General features: G+C 39.2%; 1 protein-coding gene across 3 annotated transcripts in view; it reads left to right on the plus strand.

Annotated features, from left to right (window-relative positions):
- The window catches only part of LOC145999776 (telomerase protein component 1-like), a 374,109-nt gene that overhangs the window by 339,836 nt on the left and 13,846 nt on the right, over positions 1-20,427 (plus strand). For all 3 annotated transcript variants that reach the window (XM_083137076.1, XM_083137078.1, XM_083137077.1), the window contains exons 35-39: positions 1,028-1,179; positions 5,877-6,143; positions 10,861-11,037; positions 12,845-13,135; positions 15,138-15,445. In XM_083137076.1, the coding sequence (XP_082993202.1) occupies positions 1,028-1,179; positions 5,877-6,143; positions 10,861-11,037; positions 12,845-13,135; positions 15,138-15,445 (1,195 nt within the window). The remainder of the gene's footprint in view (positions 1-1,027; positions 1,180-5,876; positions 6,144-10,860; positions 11,038-12,844; positions 13,136-15,137; positions 15,446-20,427) is intronic.

Below are 20,427 nucleotides of genomic sequence, written 5' to 3' on the forward strand. Positions count from 1 at the left end.
TGAAGGCGTATAGGGGGTGTGTGGGTAACGCCCCACACTTTCTTTCAGCATCACGCCCCTGACCATCTTTACCCCCCAGGGTTTCCCCCAGGTAACCATGTTATTTGACGCTGGGTGGGCACCGGGCCGCTTCCATCCTTAGAAAAGTTCCTGGATTTGAACCGGCCGGGGATCGAACCCGGGACCTTTAGCATGGTAGTCAGATGCGTTACCGACTGAGCCACCGCGGCCACCATTTTAAAACATAAACTAAACTTAACGTTTCAACCTTCTAGCAAGGTCTTCAGACTCTGTACCAAGTACAAATGAAACAAGGCACAAAACAGGAATATATATATATATATATATATATACAAAAATCACTCCCCTCCAGACACAAGATTATTAGAAAGTTGCTTCTGGAACATTCCAGCCTTCCCTTGTCAACTGTACTTTCTCCTGACAGGCGATTTAGCTAAACGTTTTCTTTCATCTGGAACGTGGTTGGACTCCTTATATCATGCTCTTTTTTCCTCTCTTCATTCCTCTTCCGTCTTCTCTCCTCCTTCGCTCTAGTCCTTTCCACTCTTTCTAACACCTTCTTCAATTCTTTGTTTAACTTCAGTCCCTCATTCCAGTTCATTGTGTCTTCTTCACCTTTCTTCTCTATTTCCTTGGCCTCCTTCCATTTCCTCACTAGTACTCTCTTCTCCCTTGCTATCTGCTTAGCCTCATCCCTCTCTATATCATGTCCTCTTTCTCTTGTGTGTTTAAATATTGCATTTCTCTCTCTCTCTTAAGTCGTACATCATCCCTATGTTGAAGGTTGAAACGTTACGTTTAGTTTATGTTCTAAAATAAAATAAATTTCTGCCTTGGTCAGCATATTGAGTTTTTCATATCATGGAAACAAGGCTTAATGGTGTTATAATTTCTCTTGGTGTCGTTATTAGCAAGTAATTGATTCAATCCTTATGATTTAATGGATATTTTTTTTATGGACTTTTTTTTTCTTATTTTTTGACTTGTGTGTGGGGATTCTTTGTAGGTGCCAGTGATGGCGGTATTCACTTTTATGACCTTCTTACTGATGTTCCTGATCTTAAACCTTACGGATGTGCGTGGGTGCATTCTGGACCAGTGACATGTGTTTCTTTGAATGAGGATGGAAGCAAATTAGCAACAGTTGGAAAGGATCAGGTAAGATTCCAGGAACTTAACCAGGAAAAAATTTCCTCATTGCAAATTGATTTTGATGGGCTTCATGTGTTTATTGTGTGTTCACGAGCAATAAAATATACAAAGATGATTTTTTAAAAAAGGTGATTATGTGTACTTATGCAGGGTGATTCAAAAAGAAAATACGCATTTGAAACAGGTATATTTGATAAAATAGAAGTAGTACAACTCTGAAAGTTTTGACACTTACTTACGGATATCTAAAGATTGTTCAATATGTCCTCCACCAGCAGCACAAACAACATCACAGCGGTACTCAAATTCATTCCAAACTCGGGCAAACATATCCATCACTGATGCTACAGCAGTAGTGATCTGATTTTTCAGCTTCATAGCGAACCGACGTCTCAAAACTCGCCAAATGGTTGTCTGAAGCAGTTTAACTCCAGACTTGGACGACGAGTTGATTTTGAAGGGCTGCGTTGGAAAGCAGCTTGAATTCTTGCTACATTTACTTCAGACACACGCAGCTTTCCAGGGCTCTTACCTTTACATAAACAACCCGTGTCTACGAACTGTCCATACCATCTGCGAATGTTCCATTCATTAGTACGATCCATAACACGGAAACGTCTTTGCACTGCAATCACCGAGTTATACGTAGCAAACTCAAGGACACAAAACACCTTGTGCTGCTGAGTCGCCATTTTCACTCTGACTGAAGTAGTGGAATTGTGAAGACAAATAGCGCTGAACGAGTGATCTACCGGCAAACTAGACAACCTTACAACACTACCTTTGGCACTGTGTGACAAAGGAGATGCCTTCATAGTCATGAGCAACAATAAGGATCTCCTTGTTGCAGAGTGCTTGTCGGAACTTTTGCAGTCTTGGCAAATCGTTATGGCGAACAACTAAATCACTGTTGGATATGGAAGTGTCTATGACCACTTGCTATTAAGAGATTTACCTCGATGAGTAGCGTTGAATGAATGCAGTGGAAGGTTTCTAATGGTTACCGTACAGGCCTTGGAAAAATAATTTAAGCAACAATTTTCAAACACTTTGAGGTTTATTGTAACAAGCAGCCACAAGGGGCTTCAGATTACACAAAAATATGCCAAACAAAATATCAATAAACCCCATGAAATAACCTTGAAAACAATAACTATAACCAGGTAAAATTGGCTCCGTGTTCAGAACCCTCAAAATGCCAAGAAAATATTTCAACAAACAACATTTAAACCCACAAACTTATTACTACCCATTCTACTCCCCTGCTCAGGCTCCAACAGTCAGCTATGAAATGGTGCTCCGAAGCCACCACACATTCCTTCCTGCTCACATAAGTCATATGACTACTACATTTCTGACATCTGTCTGGTACACTGCTAAACACCACATGGTAGCATATGGTTATACAATTACCCCTTTTTTTAAATAAAACATCTTCAATAACCATATGCGAAACTTTACTTATTAACTCTTTTACTTGTCTTCGCCTCTTTGATCAAACTACAATATACGTAGTTTGATACGTACTACAATAGGTGTCACAAGGTGTATGGCTCATCATCACAAGCTTGCCCAAGTTCTGTGTGGCACTTCACAGTATTTCTTCTGCATGAAACATTATAATTTTGATAAACGCAATCTGTTACTTTCGTGAGAACATTGTTTTATAGCACACTACTCAAGAAGGCTCCACTCAGCACAGTGCTGACACCACACATCAACCTGTGGAACTAGACATCGTGTAGAGAGGCAGAAATAAAGCCATTATCAAAATTTGACTATTTATTGTTGCTACTGCTGAACAGTGGACATATTGTTGAGTAATCACTTTTTTTTAATGATTATCATAGATATAATTATATTGCTCTTGTGAAATATCAATATGAGGGCCAATCCACAAGTTCCAGGTGTGACAATCACATGCTTCAAATCTACTCATCCATATCATAATTATGGTATTCAGAATGATGACATTGTTACTGTCCTGAAGAGTGAGCTCTGTGAACAATGTTATTTTGGAGCAATTCAAGAAGAATGGGAGTTCAGGGTGTGAGTCACACTGCGGTAAAAGCTTCACCAACTTGAAAACTCTGAATTTTTACAACTTTTATATCCATCATATTTTTTGGAGGGGAATGCAGATTGTAACCTTCCATCTCATGTCTTTTATTCCAGCGAAAACATTTTTATTTTTAATGTTATTAATTTTTTAAAAAAGTTCTGGGTGTGACCTATGTGAATACCTCATTAATTAACATCATTTAATACCATATTACTAATACTTTAACTGAGCAATATCAAAGGGGAAATGAATTTTAATAATAACCAAATTTATTTGTGAAAATTACAAATTTATTGAGCATTTTAAACACTCAAGTCTTAATGTAAAAAGACAACCTTTATCACATTTTCCACTTGTCTTTGTTAATCTGTATTCTTAAAACCATTCAAGGACATGTAAATATCAAATAGGTAACTATTTAGTGTCCTGCACTAAGCTAAAACTAGAGCTTAAGTTTATGTTGTTTAAATAGTATTTGGACTAATTTTATTTTTTGAGTGGTAGGATCACTTTGTCATGGATTGGCCCTTGACAAACAAATATCTTTCGCAGAGAGTTAATTGTGATATTTAAATATATTCTGTGAATAAATGAAGATTCTAAAATTAGAACATCTCACTCACTTGCCTAATATGCACTACTTGATATTCTATAATCATTATCCAAAATTTCCCTAAGGGTGCATCATTATTCACTTAGAACTAACTGCTCTGCAATTTCTGATTTTAGAAATAATAGATATCTTCTTTTATCACAATACTACCACAATCTGTTGGTTCGTAATGACTCTTTGTTATCAATGTAGCATATGTAATTTTACCAACTTAAAGTGAATCGTAGTATAATAGATTGCATTGTAATCTTTAATGGATATAATTAATAGAACTGGTATTATTATTCCAATGTAATTTGTGTTGCTATTATATTTTATGTGTACTATGCATGCATCCTGTTTTTGAGCCGTATAATCTAACTACTTATATAAAGAAATTTGTTCATTAAAGTTTTATTCCTATATACCATATTACCTTGTGTATAATGCACATTTTTTTCCAAAATTTTTGCTCCCAGAAACTGTGGTGCATATTATGCAGGAATAATTCAGACAGACAACATTAGAACCATACATGTTTTCACTGTGTCACTGCATATAACTTGCATATATCAACAGGCGCAATTACAAATTACTAGGTTGGATTTCTTTAGTAATAATAATAAATAAATAAACAAAAAACAAAAAAAAACACTAAAGTGCAATGGTCATTTCCCATGATTTTCCACTCTGCGATAGAACGTTTTGCGACATTGAAGAAAGTGGTGCTGTGCCATTCTGGCAGAATTTGAGCATGCACCTCCTGTTACACGGGATGTGTGTCAGCAGTATTTATCAGGCGAGAAATAATTGAAAATAACTTCCTGAGTTCTGCAAATTCATAACATAATTTTCATCTCGCTTTTTTCTACTGCAGAATCAACAAGGTTGTTACAGAAGTAAAAGCTTTGGGATGCAAAACACAGTGGAGGGAGAAGGGGGAGGTGGCGTGGGTAGGTAACTCATTGTCCACTTGGTCCATATAGCAACAGGTGACTCACTGAATATGTATGATGTCATACACTCTTGCATTAGCTTTACAACCTGTAACTAAGAAAGTCATTTCTTGCACCTGAATTTTACTGTGCATCATACACGAGATATAATTGTTTGTCACTTTTCTCATCAAAAACCAGGGTGTACATTATACGAGGACCATTTTTCTTGTAGTGGCAACATGTATGAGAAATATACATGAAAGAAGATACATACCTGGAATCATTTACAACCCTTCAATGTAATCTCCTGCTGCTGCGTGAACACGTTTCCAAACATCTGGCAGTCGTTGGATGCCTATGATAGTCCCGTTTGTGCCAGTGTGTGGAAATGATGCTCGGGATGTCTGGAAAGCATTTTCCCCTCAACGGTTTCTTCATCTTGGGAAACAAATCAAAGTCGCAGGGACTCCAACACCAATCTTTCTCCAGCAATCTGTGAAGTGCATCAAGGTGGTGTGGATCCATTGCCTTGTGAGGATGCCCGCCACCATGTTCTTTCGCAGCTGATTCACGACCACTTTCAAATGCCTTGGCCCATCTGGCAATGGTGCTCTATCGCGTAAGCCCTTGTGAATTTGCCGTGCATTCCTTCCATGTGCAACCTGAAATTTGATGAATATTCTCAGTTCTTCATGCGCGAACCTTGTTCAGGGCGGTATTATACACACACTTCACTTTAACGTCTTCTAACTACCACACAACAGTACTATTTAGCTCCAAACACCTACACACGATCTGTAGTGCAAGACTAAACAAGACCGATCGTCTTTTGTCCCAGCGACAACTGACAAGCGTATACCAACAGTGTTGCCACTACAAGAAAAATAGTCCTCCTACATGCATGTGTATTATACATGTGTAAATACAGTATGTGGTACGTGAGCTGACTGACAAGTTTTGAGCCTAACACAGAAAATGGGGAGCTGGGCAAACCAAATGATATTTTTGATAATGTACCACTCTTCATTAGTATCATGTATTTCTAGTTTTTTGGTTACAAGATCTGTTTGTGTGAATGTTAGCGATTCATTATGAATTGAATTGTTCCCAGGTAGTGAAGGCCATTTCACTTGAGTTCCTGGACAAGAAGGGTCCCAAAAGCAAGCCAAAGCACTTCAAGAAATACAACGTGCTGGACTTTTGGTCCGACATCCATGTCGGCTCCGTCCTCTCCTGTGCCTGGGTGAAGACTTCCAAGAAGGAGTACCTCTACACGAGTGGCGAAGATGGGTTGATCAAGACTTGGCTGCCAGGCCAAGTGGGCGAAAGGAACGCTATTCAAGGTCATTATAGCCCAGTGGTTAAGCTCGTGAGCAAGGTACGCATCTTTATTTGGTTGATTGATTTGGTCTGTTTTATTTCACCTTTTGCTAACTGCAAAGATGAGGATGAGTAATTATTTGATAGGGACAGTCGCAAAGAATGCCCATGACCAGGTGGGAATTTGAACCTGGGACATCTGGCTTTGTGGCTTGCTGTGCTAACCACTCCGCCGGGGTATAAGGGGCAACCTTCTGGTAAGGCATTCAAAAGTGAACGTGGTACACCCCGGCAACTGCTTCTTTCAGGTCTACAACACAACCTCACATGGAAGTGTAGAGTGACAAGCCATGTGAGGTTGTGTTGTTGTAACTTGAAAAAGTTCTGGGAAACCAGAACGAAATTTCGCAGATAAAATAAAATAAAAACCACTAAAAATAACTGTGTTGGATTATTTTGCATCTACAAAAACTGGTTATGCAAACCTTTAAGAAGAACATGAATGTATCATGAACTAACTTAAAGTAACACCATTAAGCCTTGTTTCCATGATATGAAAAACTCAATATGCTGACCAAGGCAGAAAATTATTTTATTATAAAACACAAACGAAACGTAGCGTTTCAACCTTCTAGCAAGGTCTTCTTCAGACTGCACCAAGTACAAATGTAGCAAGGTACAAAACAGGACGATATATATACACAAAAATTACTCCCCTCCAGATTATTAGAAAGTTGTTTTCCTGGAACATTCTAGAAGGTGGCCTTCCCTTGTCAACTGTACTTTCACCTGACAGGCGATTTAGCTTAGAGTTTTGTAGAGAAACTCGACAAGTTTTGTGATGCATTACAGGTATTCAATATGTTCCCCCTTTGTGATTCTGAAACATCAACTCCATAATCAAATTCTTCCCAAACATGATGCAGCATGTTCCTGTCAATTAGATCAAAAGCACTGATGATGGAAGCCCACAGTTCTGCTAGATGACTCTGTAATGGAGGCACAAACACTAAATCCTTCACATAACCCCACACACAAAAAAGTCACACGGAGTTAAATGAGGGAAGCATGGAGACCACGACAGCAGTTGTTGATCATCAAATTTACTGTGTTTCTGGAAAAGTCAACATTGTTGTATTAGTGCAATAAAAGTAGGTTTTTAGACAAGCTAAGTAAAAAAAGGAAAAACAAGAAATTTTAAATTTGTTGTGGATAAACTATACTTCAGGAAAAGGGTCGTGTTTTGAACTATTTTCAAGTAGAAATCTACAACTGTAAGTGGCTGTTAGTATTTACCACTTTCTTGCTGTAATTTTTGGGTTGTATTTGGTTAATGTTAGGATTAATATATATATTACTAAATTTGACTATAATTATGTATTTTTTGTTTTAATTATTATGATTTTTTTATTAATAAAAGATGATTTTTTGTTAACCATTAGCCAGTTCATTAAAGCTCCCCCTGATGCCCTATCCAACAGTCAATTTCTGTTCAGTTTCCCTTCACGTTATCACTTTTAAAATGTGAAGTGTTTTTCTAATATTCTAAAAACTTGGTTAAGTAAGATTCAAAGTGTGGTGTTTAGCTAAAATGTAGTGACTTTGTTACTAACTAACTCTCTAGCCTTCTTAAATCCTAAGGTTTATGGTTGCAGCAACACAAGCCTTCCATCTGTCCCTATCCTGGACAAGATCAATCCAATCTTTTCCATCCTTACCAATTTCCTTTAGGTCCATCTCACGTTATCCCTCATCTTCGTCTTGGCCTTCCTACAGGTCTCTTACCATCAGGTTTCCCAACAAGAATCCTGTAAACTCTTCTTTCCTCTCCTATTCGTGTCACATGGCCTGCCCATGTAAGTCTTCTTGATTTAATTATTCTGATAATATCTGGACACGAATACAAATTATGCAGTTCTAAATTATTTAACCTTCTCCACTCACCTGTCTCCTCACCCCTTTTAGATCCAAATATTTTCCTAAGGATTTTATCTTCAAGTACTCTTAATTTATGTTCCTCTTTTAATGTAAGGGACCAAGTATTCACATCCTTATAATACTACAGGCAAAATTACTGTTTTGTATATTTTAACTTTTAGTTTTTAGATATTGTGTAAGAAGACAAAAGTTTATGAAGAGAAAAGTAACATGTATTTCCTGAATAAAGCCTACTTTTTATTTCCTCTTTAATATCATTTCCACTTGTTAGTATTTCTCCTAAGTACTTGGATTTGGAAACTGGTTCAAACGAGTTGTTATCAATAATTAGATTTTGATTATTACCTAACACTTGGTTTCGGTCCATAAGCATATATTTAGTTTTCTCTTTGCTAACTTCCAAACCTATCTCTTTAGCTGCTTTGAAAAATATTTTAGCATTATTCTGAATTGTATTTATACCACCCCCTAGTAGTCTACATCATCTGCATATGCTAGTAACTAGAGCCCGGAAGTTTGGCAAAATGCCTCTTTTTATCTACTGCATATATTGATAAAATTTTTCCGGATATACGTTTCTTATGTTGTTTCGAATGTTTTGGAAGCCTTTTCATTTTGCCTATTTTGCCTATTTGGGACCCCCACTGCCTATTTTTAATCATAATGCCTTTTTTTTGCCTTTTTCAATGAAATTTGACAATTTTTTTAAAAAAATGTGTATATAAATTATTTTTCTCCCAAAAAACGTTGTTGGCATTTATTTTTCTTCCGTTTATTATGTGAATAATTTTCGCCTTATTTAAGTAATATTGAACTCGCGCATGTTTCAACATTGCTGAAGGAGAAAAGTGTGAGAAAAAAGTGTTTCATGCTGAGTCAGAATATTGCCTTTCAGTTAACATTTCTTGTGCATGATTGACTGCTGAAGTGGACAGGTTGATTTCGAACACAAAGAAGATATTTCTGAAATCTCCCTCTCGAACCCGAAAATTTCAGGAAGTTGCGATTGAGCTTAGTTTGCCTCAGCAACCAGTCTTGACGAGATAGGGAACCTGGATATCAGCAGCTATATATTATGCTAACAACCTTCAAAAAATCAGTGAGGTGATCGATGCTCTTCCAGAAATTGAAGCGGCTTCAATTCGTGAAGTGAAAAAACTCCTGTGCTATTCAAGTTTATTTTTTCACATTATGGTGCATTGCCAGAGACAATTACAATTATAGCATCCATGAAAATCTACGAGGAATCTATGCAGCAGATGATGGAAGTGCCAGGAGAAAAGAGGTCAGCTGTTGCGGAAAAGTGCAAACGGGTAGTGAGTGCAAATGAGGACCTGAAACAATTGAAAACAATTTGTGATATTCTAGAAGGTGAAAATGCTGTTACCAAAATGAGTCCAGCTACATTAGCTTGTTTTATGTATGCTCCAATAACTTCTGTCGAAGATCATTTTCTATTGTGAAAAACATTCTCTCTGTCAGACGACTATCAATGAATGTTGAGAACTTAAAAAGCACCTTGTAGTTATGTGCAATCAGGACGGAGAAAATTGAAATGCTCTTCCCAATTTAGATTTTAACATTTTGCCAGAATTATAGATAAAAGTAAGCGACTTCTAAATGTGCCTTTTTTCGGTTTATTTTGCCTTTTTTTCATTTTTAGTGCCTATTTTCCACATTATAAATGCCTTTTTGCCTGCCTATTTTAACGAAAATAAATGCCTGAACTTCCGGGCTCTACTAATAACTAAGTCAGACCATTTAACTTTAGTCCTTCACTAGTTTCTTTTATTTTCCTAACAGCATATTCTAAGGCAAAATTTTGGCAGTTTAATTCTGCTCCCTCAAAATTAGGCCCAAGTTTAATTCTGCCCCCTCACAATTTTACCCAAGTTTAATTCTGCCCCTCAAAATTAGGCCGTTTAGTTCTGACCCCTCAAAATTAGGCCCAAGTTTAATTCTACTCCCTCAAAATTAGGCCCAAGTTTAATTCTGCCCCTCAAAATTAGGCGCAGTTTAGTTCTGACCCCACAAAATTAGGCCCAGTTTAGTTCTGACCCCTCAAAATTAGGCCCAAGTTTAATTCTACTCCCTCAAAATTAGGCCGTTTAATTCTGCCCCCTCAAAATTAGGCCCAGTTTAGTTCTGACCCCACAAAATTAGGCCCAAGTTTAATTCTACTCCCTCAAAATTAGGCCCAAGTTTAATTCTGCCCCTCAAAATTAGGCGCAGTTTAGTTCTGACTCCACAAAATTAGACCCAGTTTAGTTCTGACCCCTCAAAATTAGGCCCAAGTTTAATTCTGTCCCTCAAAATTAGGTGCAGTTTAGTTCTGACCCCTCAAAATTAGGCCCAAGTTTAATTGTCCCTCAAAATTAGGTGCAGTTTAGTTCTGACCCCACAAAATTAGGCCCAAGTTTAATTCTGCCCCTCAAAATTAGGCGCAGTTTAGTTCTGACCCCACAAAATTAGACCCAGTTTAGTTCTGACCCCTCAAAATTAGGCCCAAGTTTAATTCTGTCCCTCAAAATTAGGTGCAGTTTAGTTCTGACCCCTCAAAATTAGGCCCAAGTTTAATTCTGCCCCATCAAAATTAGGCCTACTTTGATTCTGCCCTCTCAAAATTAGGTTCCAAGTTACGCCCACGTTTAAATCTATTAATTGCTCTAATGACCTGGTGTGGAAAAGTTTGGATCTTGGTCTGGAAAACCTATAGAAGTCGGGGAATATTGTTGTTATGAAATTGTAGATACCCTGAGTAAGTCTTAGGTATGGAAGCAGTTGTCTGTATGATACTTGAAGTGTATTATTTTCTAAGCATGGATGCTACTTTCCAGGGTGGATATATTGTGAGTGTGTCCTCGAATGGGACGTTGATCATTTGGTCCAGCCAAGGAGCTGAAATGAGGAGAATCCTTGTGGAGCCAGGATCTGCCTTCTCCTTCCAGTCATCTGCAGCCGGTTGCCATCTTGCATATGGAAAATCCAACATCAAGATTGAGAAGCCATTGAAGGTAAAAAATAAATTAAGTTTCCACACAGTTACATAGTATAAATATGAGTTTAGGTAAAAAAAAAAAAAATCCACTTTTCTCCCTAGTATTTCTTGGTCTTTTTTCTTTTCTTCTTTTAGGAAAAAATACCATATTTTTCCGAATCTAATTTTCAAGTTTTGGACTTTGAAAATTTAGGTGCACTACTTGTATTCGAGTATATATGCATAAATATAACATGGAATTAGTGTATATAGAATGGAGTGTTTGCCAATTCAGTAATCAAGTTTTATTGTACTTGATAATTTACCTACATACCTGTATTCATAGAAATCGCCCTTAACAAAATTTTATTTTGGTAGTATTGTCAACAGTATATGTAAAATGGGTTTTCCAAAGTCCTTCCCACATTTAAATTCACTATAACTTTGTAACGAACAGAGATATTTAAGTGAAATAAAGTTTGTACTGCACAACGGTCTTTAAAGTTTTACCTGACAACACTGCATACCCTTGTCCTCGTCGTCACACCTCCAACTGGGCACCATCCACATTGATGCATTCCTACAATCTCATTCTGGAACCCAGAATGGCTTTCCAGCACTGCTCATCCAAAATGTGATGTGATGTGTGAAAAAGAATATGAAAGATTGTGTGCATCAATTCAGAGCACTATAGATTGATAACATAATTTATCTTGCATATGTTCATACTCAAATGTTATTTAAAACTCAACCTATTTTTCCATGAAAAGAAATCATAGTGTCGTGAAATTAGAAATCAATTGGATCTTTTGCCGACACCAGCAAAGATTTTTTTTTGAGATTTTGCCTCCTCTTGAAAAACCACTATGATTGACTGGTTTGTTTCATTTTACTCGCTTTGTGCCACTTTTGGATAATAGTGAAGATGTGGGGACAATCACAAACATAGAAGGATGACAACAGGATCCTCACAGAGGATTATACTGACCACAGGTTCAGGTGCCAGTGAAAAACCGCTATGATATCTCAAATTCAGAAATATTACATCTGCTTTGAATTCCTTCTAGAGCATTCACATGAATATTCGTGTAGTTTGCTTTCACTGTTGTCAAGATATTTGCAGTTGTTTCATGACTACATGAGCTTATTTGAAATATTCTCTGAATGTTAGTGGCAGTGGTTCTATATTAGCATAACTTGAGCAAAAATTAGTACCGACCCGGTGGAGGCACATAGTGGTTCGGTTTCCACTTTAAGCTGTAGGTCCAGTCCCGATTAGCCTTATAGTGCATAAAGTGGACTTAAAACACTAAATCAACCAACCAACCAACCAATCAGTACTGAATTCTAGAGGTGATGTGCGTTAGCAGAACAGATTTGTAGTAAAATCACAGGTCTGTTGTTGGTCCAATCTGTGCCACCAACAAAATGAAATTTGTTCAAGATATTTTTCAATATTGGTGTGTAAATATTCTTCTCCAATTATATGCATCAATTTACCAAGTTTTTTCTTTATAATATTCAAGAATTACATAAAGATATTAAAACAGATGTTATGCAATCATAAAATACTATTTTTGGTGCAAAATAATAAAAAAATCAAATTTTGCATAATTTCCATGATAATTAGACTGCAAATGCATCGCGCTGCATTTTTGGCGGATCCTATGCATGACCAAAATGCCAGAAAAGTATCGACTGGTATCGGTAGATGAATTCCAACCGATACTTTCTGATACAGATATCACTGGTACCAATATATCGGCATCGGTATTGGCTCAGGCCTAAAAATTACATTATTGTTGTTATTTAACTATTTTAAAATGTTGTATTCTTAATTGTAGGAGAATTTGCTTGCAACCATTGATGGCCATTCACAGTCAGTTCTTGGATTATGTTGCTCGTCACGAGGCAACACAGTGGTGAGCTCAGGCTTGGATGGCAAAGTGTGCGTCTGGAGACAGAGAGAATCAGGGGCATCGCCTTCTTCCAGCACCAGGTCACTTCACTGCTCCCCAATTGTGGCTGTGGACATTCACCCAAGTCAGTCGATTGCCCTCACAGCAAGTAGGGATGGCACTGTGGTGTTGTGGGAGGCTACCGATGGCCAGTTTGCGTTCGCACACAAGTTTATGGTGAGTGAATATATACATATTGTTATAAGCAGTGCTTTTTTTCTGGTGGTACAAAGCGATAATTCGTACTATCACCTCTTTATAGGTGACAATAAAACTAACATTTTATTTTAATGAAAGAAGCATGCGCGTGTGTGTGTGTGTGTGTGTGTGTGTGTGTGTGCATGTGTATAAAAACATGGATGCATTATCATTTATGAACATACCACAATATTTTGAATAGTTCTTGTGATAAGCACATATGGGAGCTTTGAAATCGAAATGACATGTGACAAGTAACAAACAAACCTTCAGATTTAAATTGAACCTTTCGTATTGAAGTGATACAACAATCTGCATCTGTTGCTCATGCTGGGTTGTTTTTTTCAATAGCGGGCATCATGTTGCCTCGATCTGTTGCTAGTACATGCACACAGGCTGCATGTTACTTCATGTTGCTCCAGACTTAAAGATCCCATACAAAATAGTACTGGTTCTAAGTAGCACACCTTAAACATATGTGTGAAAAAGTTTGCATAAAATTGTGACTTGACGAGCATTTCAATTTAGGTTGTGCAAACGAAATTAGCCTAACTTAAATGCAATTGATGAGCTGTGTTTTGGTCCCTGATTTAAATTCTTGCGTGTGTCAGAAATAGAACCCTGCATCCATTATGGAGGATGAAACGTTACCTGTTGTAAAACCAATTCATGTGCTGTTTAGAAGTTAAATAGTGAATAATAATGTAGTTTCCAGCAAAAGTTATGACAAGTTGTTACGTTGAATATATTTAATTTTCTTAAACTTTTTAACTCTTAATTTATTTTTGACAACACAAATTAAATAGACAAAATACATCACTTGAGTCTGACTTAATATTTCAGAACTATTTGTTATAAATATATGTAAATTTGTTTTCTGTATTTTATCAGTGTTGCTAATATATTGTCCTGCGACATCCCTGTGAAAACTTTAAATATTTTTCATCTTTTTCTTTGTGCAGGTCTGGGTAACCAAAGCCCATTGTGCAACTATAAAAATTGATCTCTACATTGGTGGTATGGTCTTCCAAAATTTCTTGTTCTCTTTGGCCTGTAATTCAATAATTTTCTAGGCAGATGGCTATCTATCTATCCTCAGAACATATTGATTCCACTTTAACTGATAATTTTGAATTTCTTCCACCATTGCATCGACCTTCTGTTTATTTTGGATTTCTTCACTTCTAATTGTGTCTCATAAGGCTACTTCACTTAAAAACAGCAAAAATCTCATTTGTAAACAATTTATTCTGGTTTTATCATGTTGACAGAGAGTCCAAAATTTGCTACCATACAGAAGAGCTGATTTTGAAATAATATAATAAACGACGTTAAATTGTATTAGTTAAATTTAACACTACTTACGTGAGTGAGTATGAAGCTTTTATGGAACAACGGCACTATGTTCAATGCTTTGGAAAATATTTACGAACCTGATGAAGGGGTCAGTTGGACCCTGAAACATTGTTGCATAAAAGCTTCATACTCACTCACGTAAGTAGTGTTAGATTTAACTTGTTTATTTTATTTAATAGTAAGCAACATGCACCAAGCTACAATATGATGTTTGAAATAATGTTATCTAATTTGAATTTCTTTTCAAAATTCCATTTAATGTATTACAGTGCAACCTCAATTTTATGTTTTTCAGGGGACCAAGGTGAAAGAACTTAGAGTGCAGTTAATTCTAAAATCTGGGGAAAATTTATAGCATTTTGCTATATTGGAACTACGAAGATTGAATGTATAATGCGGGAACGTAAAATCGAGGTTCCACTGTACTTTTTACTAAATTTTTCTCAACATCTTTTTGGTATTTGAACTGTGAAATACGGCTTCCCAAATATGCAAAGTTTCTTACCTGTTCAATTATTTTATCCTTTATCACTGTTTTTACTGTAGAAAGTGTTCTACCTTTTATTGCCATTGACTTGTAAGAATTGATTGTAGTTTGAAAACAGGCCATTGTTTTTTGTTGTAGGTAAAGAAGCTGCTGGGTGATAAGGGCAGTGGAGAAGCTAATGAAATAACATGCGCCGTGTTCTGTGATAGCAACGAGATTACATACGCTGTGATTGGACTAAGTAGTTGCCACATACTGGCGATTAAGGTACGCAAAGGTGGAGACAGCAGCTGGCAGGCTGTGAAGGAACTGGAGACAAAACACGAAGCTCCTATCCTGAACCTTCTCTGGCTCAAGAACAAGGATGGCATTGTTGTGTGTTCCTGGGCAGAAAGTGTTTCCTTGTTGTGCATAAGGAAGAAAATTGTCACCCCAGTTGCACAGAAGTGAGTACCGCTGAGTAGAATGGAACCTCATTTTTTACATTTTTAACCTTAGCTTACTCGTGCTGTGCAAGAAACGTACTTACCTGAGGGGGTTGCCTCACAGATCCACACTTTTTTATTGTTCACTAAACCTTAAAAAGTAAATAAATAAAAATTTGCACCAATACTTTCTTTTTTTTGTTTATATAGGTGGATATACGTATATATCCTTTATAATAATTACAAAACTTGCTATCATTACCAACCAATTGTACACTGACACTGGCATAAATGTGTCGACAAACATGCATTCAAGAGGGGTGCCTGATAGGCCTGCTAAGTGAATTTTGTCTCCAATGTACATTACCTGTATGTTTTTATGAACAAAAGTAATACAGACACATTTGGAACATCCTAAGGAACAATGTAATTTATTGTTCCAAATTACACGCTAGATGTCACTGCTTTAGTGAACATAGCGAAAGAAAGAAATTTCATTAATTTGAAATTGTCAGATTGTCGAACACACCCATCACACAGGTATCAGTTGAAACGTTCCTTACTACGCATTATTATGTGAAAGATAATACGTACTGTATTAAAAAACAAGTTTCATTACTTTCAAAGTTTCCCCTTTGGTAAGGTAAAGTTCCTCGTGCATATAGCACCATGCCATGCAGGCACATTTAGGCCATTTTTTTATCTGGTGAGCATCATGCTCCAAACGCCTTTACCTCCCAGGGTTGCCCACAGGTACCCATTGATTTGAGGCTGGGAGAGCCCCAGAGCCGATTTATGTGGGGACAAGACCGGAAAAATTCCGAACTTAGATCACCCACACTGGGGATCGAACCCAGGTCTCCCGCATAGCAGTCAGATGCCCTACTGACTAAACCACCATGGCTCATCATGCGGTGTCCCCCTTGGGTAAGCTAGGTTAAAGGGTATATCAATGTTCTTTTTAAATATTACAGTAATTTTACTATTAAGTAAAAGTTAGTGTATGTTATACCTGTAATGTTTCATCCTGGTTCCCCAAAACTTTGTCAAGCTTAGGAACTTAAAACAAAGTAACATATTTTCTTTGTAATAATAGAAATACTACTCAGACTTTGGTATAGTGTGTATGCAAATATGGATCTTAAATAAACAAATAAAATAATAATAATAAAAAAAATAGCAGCAGCAGCAGCCTAGAAAGACCCGAAGATCATTCTGCACCAAGTGTGGGTAAAAGTAGAACGAAGGTAGCAAAGAACCACAACCCTTAAACTCCGAGATGTGACACATATGTTTGGAGATACACGAACCTTGAACATAGATGGCAACGTTTAATTTGACTATATTTGAGGGAGGGGACAATTTCCTGCCGAAAAAATCACTGATTTTACATTGGAAATTATTTTTTTCTCTGAAAGTATCAGTGTGCAGTTCTTGCCATGAGAATGGAACACACATCAGGCAATATGCAGGGAATGTTTTGCACCTTCACATCTCTGCCTGCATTGTCTACCTGGATGCCTGATAGAGTTCCAAATTTCATTTTAAAAAAAAATAAAACTTTTAAAATTACTTCTTCCATTTGGTAAATGAAAATTGTTTTTTTTAATCATAGGCTTGTATCCTTGACTCTATTTTTTTTTTAGAAAAAAAGAGCTATAATTAGAATTCATACGTCAGGTTTGTGCAACTTACTCACTTTTATATATATATATATATATATATATATATATATATATATATTGGATAAAAGCAAGGAGGGCCAAAAGGGCTAAGTAAAAATCAAATAAGGAAAAGGAAACACTCACCGGACAGTAGGAAAATTCAAAATTTTCGCTAATTTATAGCATCATCGGTGTGAGAAGAAACAGAAGACGGAACCGGAAGTTGGGGTCCTGCAGAGTTGCCAGGTCCCCATTGAAGAAGAAGCGGTGCGTAGAACGAAAAAAACACTGTTTCGTCACCAGGCTCGTCGTAAACTGTGAGTGTGTAGGATGAGTTGGGAGGGAGGGCGGGAGGGTGGGTGAGGGTTGGGCATTACTGGGTGGCCTTGTTCAGGCCAGGTGGAGTGGTTGCACTCATGGCCGATATATAGGCCCTCTCCCATCTTTTGCGAACAGAGGTGTTGGCTGGTTGGGGTAGGAGGTGGATGATCGCTACCCGGAAGCAGTCGTTGAAACTGATGTTGTGGTGGTTGGTGTGGACGGCGACAGTGAAGTCAAGGTTGTGGGTGGAGGAGCGGTGGTTTATCCATTATTATCCACTTTTGGTATGAATCCTTTCACGTATAACTCCTATCAACTGAACCGCCTGCGATCTCTTATTGTTTCCTACACCAAAGCTACGTCCCATGCACGCTTCCTGCACTCATGTTTGATATTAGGCCTAACACCCAAAAGCCTCACACCCAAACTGCCGTTTTCCGCCATGCCCCCAAGCATAAAACCCACGATTTTCCCACTAGCGAGAAATTTCGCTATTGAACTGACCCACGCCATGTACCGATCCCAGCTAAATCGCGCCCGAGAACTGTCCATTTCTATTCAATCCCTTACCAAAATCCTGTTGCTGACCCCAGGTAACCACCATCACAAAATAGACTCCTTCTGGCACACTGCCCATTCCATTGCCAGTGATCTTAACACTAAACACCTCCAAAAACTCTCCAATCTCTGCCGTCAAGCTTTTCAGACTGGCTGCACCCTTCCCCTTCCACTGCCGCCCAATTTCAGTCCCACACCAACATGCCCGCTATTACCCGACCCCCCTCTACCATTGCCCACCCCTCCCACACCACCACAGACCCCCCCTGAAAACCAAAACTGCACTCCCATACATCGCACCTTGGGAAACAACCAGTCCACGGACAAACCCACCCCTACCAGATCCATGACCACCAATGACCCTAACCCACTCAAAAACAACCAGACTGTACTCAATTTATCCAGCCATAAACTGAGCACTGATGAAATAGCTGTTTTATCCAAAGGCCTCACCTTCTCCCCCACAACTCTCCCCAACCAATTCCGCCTACTTTTTGACATACACACATTTGCTCGCAGCCTCCGATGGCAACATTTCTGGGCCAAAAATCCCTCACTCCAAACTACTACCAGTGAAACCCACCCGAGCCTCCTTCAATTTAGCCCCCCCTCCTCCCAAGATCCACCCCCCCCTGCCCACCTACCACCCCTTGGAAAGATACATCACTGCCGTCATTTCCACCACCTCTGACAGCTCATTCTTAAATAACTTTCACAACCAACCTAACCTCAATCCCCCCCAACAGAAAGCCCTCAGAGACCTCCGCAACAACCACAACATCAAAATCCTCCCAGCTGACAAGGGGTCCACCACGGTGGTCTTGAACTCTCAAGACTACCTGGCGGAAGCCAACCGCCAGCTGGCTGACCCCTCCACCTACAAACCCACCACAGTTGACCTATCCGCCGAACACCTCACCAAAATCCGGGACTTCATCCACACCCGCGGCCCACCTGAAGGCCTAACAGCTCGTACCACTGCCATGTTAATACCCGACAATCCCCGCACCCCCACCTTCTATCTATTGCCCAAAATCCACAAACCTGGCAACCCTGGCAGACCCATTGTGTCCAGCTATAACTCACCTACAGAACGAATCTCAGCCTTTGTTGACTCCCATCTCCAGCCTCTTGTGAAAGCTCTGCCCTCCTACCTCCGTGACACCAACCACTTCCTCCAGAAAATCAGCACCCTCCCGCCATTGCCCCCAAATACCATCCTTGCCACCATTGATGTCACTTCCCTCTACACCAACATACCTCACTCCCATGGCCTCCGCTCCATAGAATTCTATCTCAATAGCAGACCCAAACCTCACAACCCCAGCACCAACTTCCTGACCCACCTAGCCCACCTTGTCCTCACTTGTAACAACTTCACCTTCGAAAACCAAAATTTCCTACAGATCCGAGGTACAGCCATGGGTACCAGAATGGCCCCATCCTATGCAAACCTCTTCATGGGCCAACTTGAGCAAGAGTTTTTGGCTACCCAACCCCTCCAACCCCTCCTCTGGCTCCGCTTCATCGACGACATCTTCATGCTCTGGACACATGGAGAACCATCCTTGTCAGCCTTCCTGGACCAACTTAACCACTTCCGTTCCCTAAAATTCACCTGGACACACTCCCCCAACCAGATCACCTTCCTGGATGTGGACGTGCACATCGAGGGAGGACACCTGACTACCTCCATCCACATAAAACCCACCAACCACATGCAATACCTACACTTCTCCAGCTCCCACCCGTTCCACACCAAAAAAGCAATTCCATTCTCTCTGGCCCTCAGGGGACAGTGCCTGAACACTTCACCCACCTCCCGCCAGAATTATAACCTCCGCCTACACCAGGCCCTGGTTAACCGTGGATATCCCTCCATCCTGGTCACCAAGCAAATATCACGAGCTGCCTCACATACCACTACCACCAAGAAACCTGCTGCCACCAACCCACCTGCACTCATCACCCAATATCATCCCCACCTCAACAAAATCAGGCACACACTGCACTCTCTTCTCCCAATCCTCCACAGTGATCCCGAAACCAAAAACATATTTCCCGACAAACCCAGGGTGGTTTTCAAACGCCCCCCTAACCTCCAAAACATCCTGGTCCACAACACTCCTTCACCACACATCCAACACCCCCCTGCCCATAAATGCAACCGACCCAGGTGCAAGACCTGTCCCATCCTTATCACTTCTCACACCCTCCAGGTGCACACGGCCACTGGCAAATTTACCCTCCATCCCAAAGGGACCTGCCATGCCTCAAACCTTATCTACATCCTCACCTGCAACATCTGTGGTGATTTTTACCTGGGGGAAACATCAACGGCCCTCAACCTCCGCATCAATAACCACCGCTCCTCCACCCACAACCTTGACTTCACTGTCGCCGTCCACACCAACCACCACAACATCAGTTTCAACGACTGCTTCCGGGTAGCGATCATCC

The sequence above is a fragment of the Lepisma saccharinum genome, chromosome 15 (genome assembly GCF_977018435.1).
Source record: "Lepisma saccharinum chromosome 15, izLepSacc3.1, whole genome shotgun sequence".
Classification (NCBI taxonomy): Eukaryota; Metazoa; Arthropoda; class Insecta; order Zygentoma; family Lepismatidae; genus Lepisma; species Lepisma saccharinum.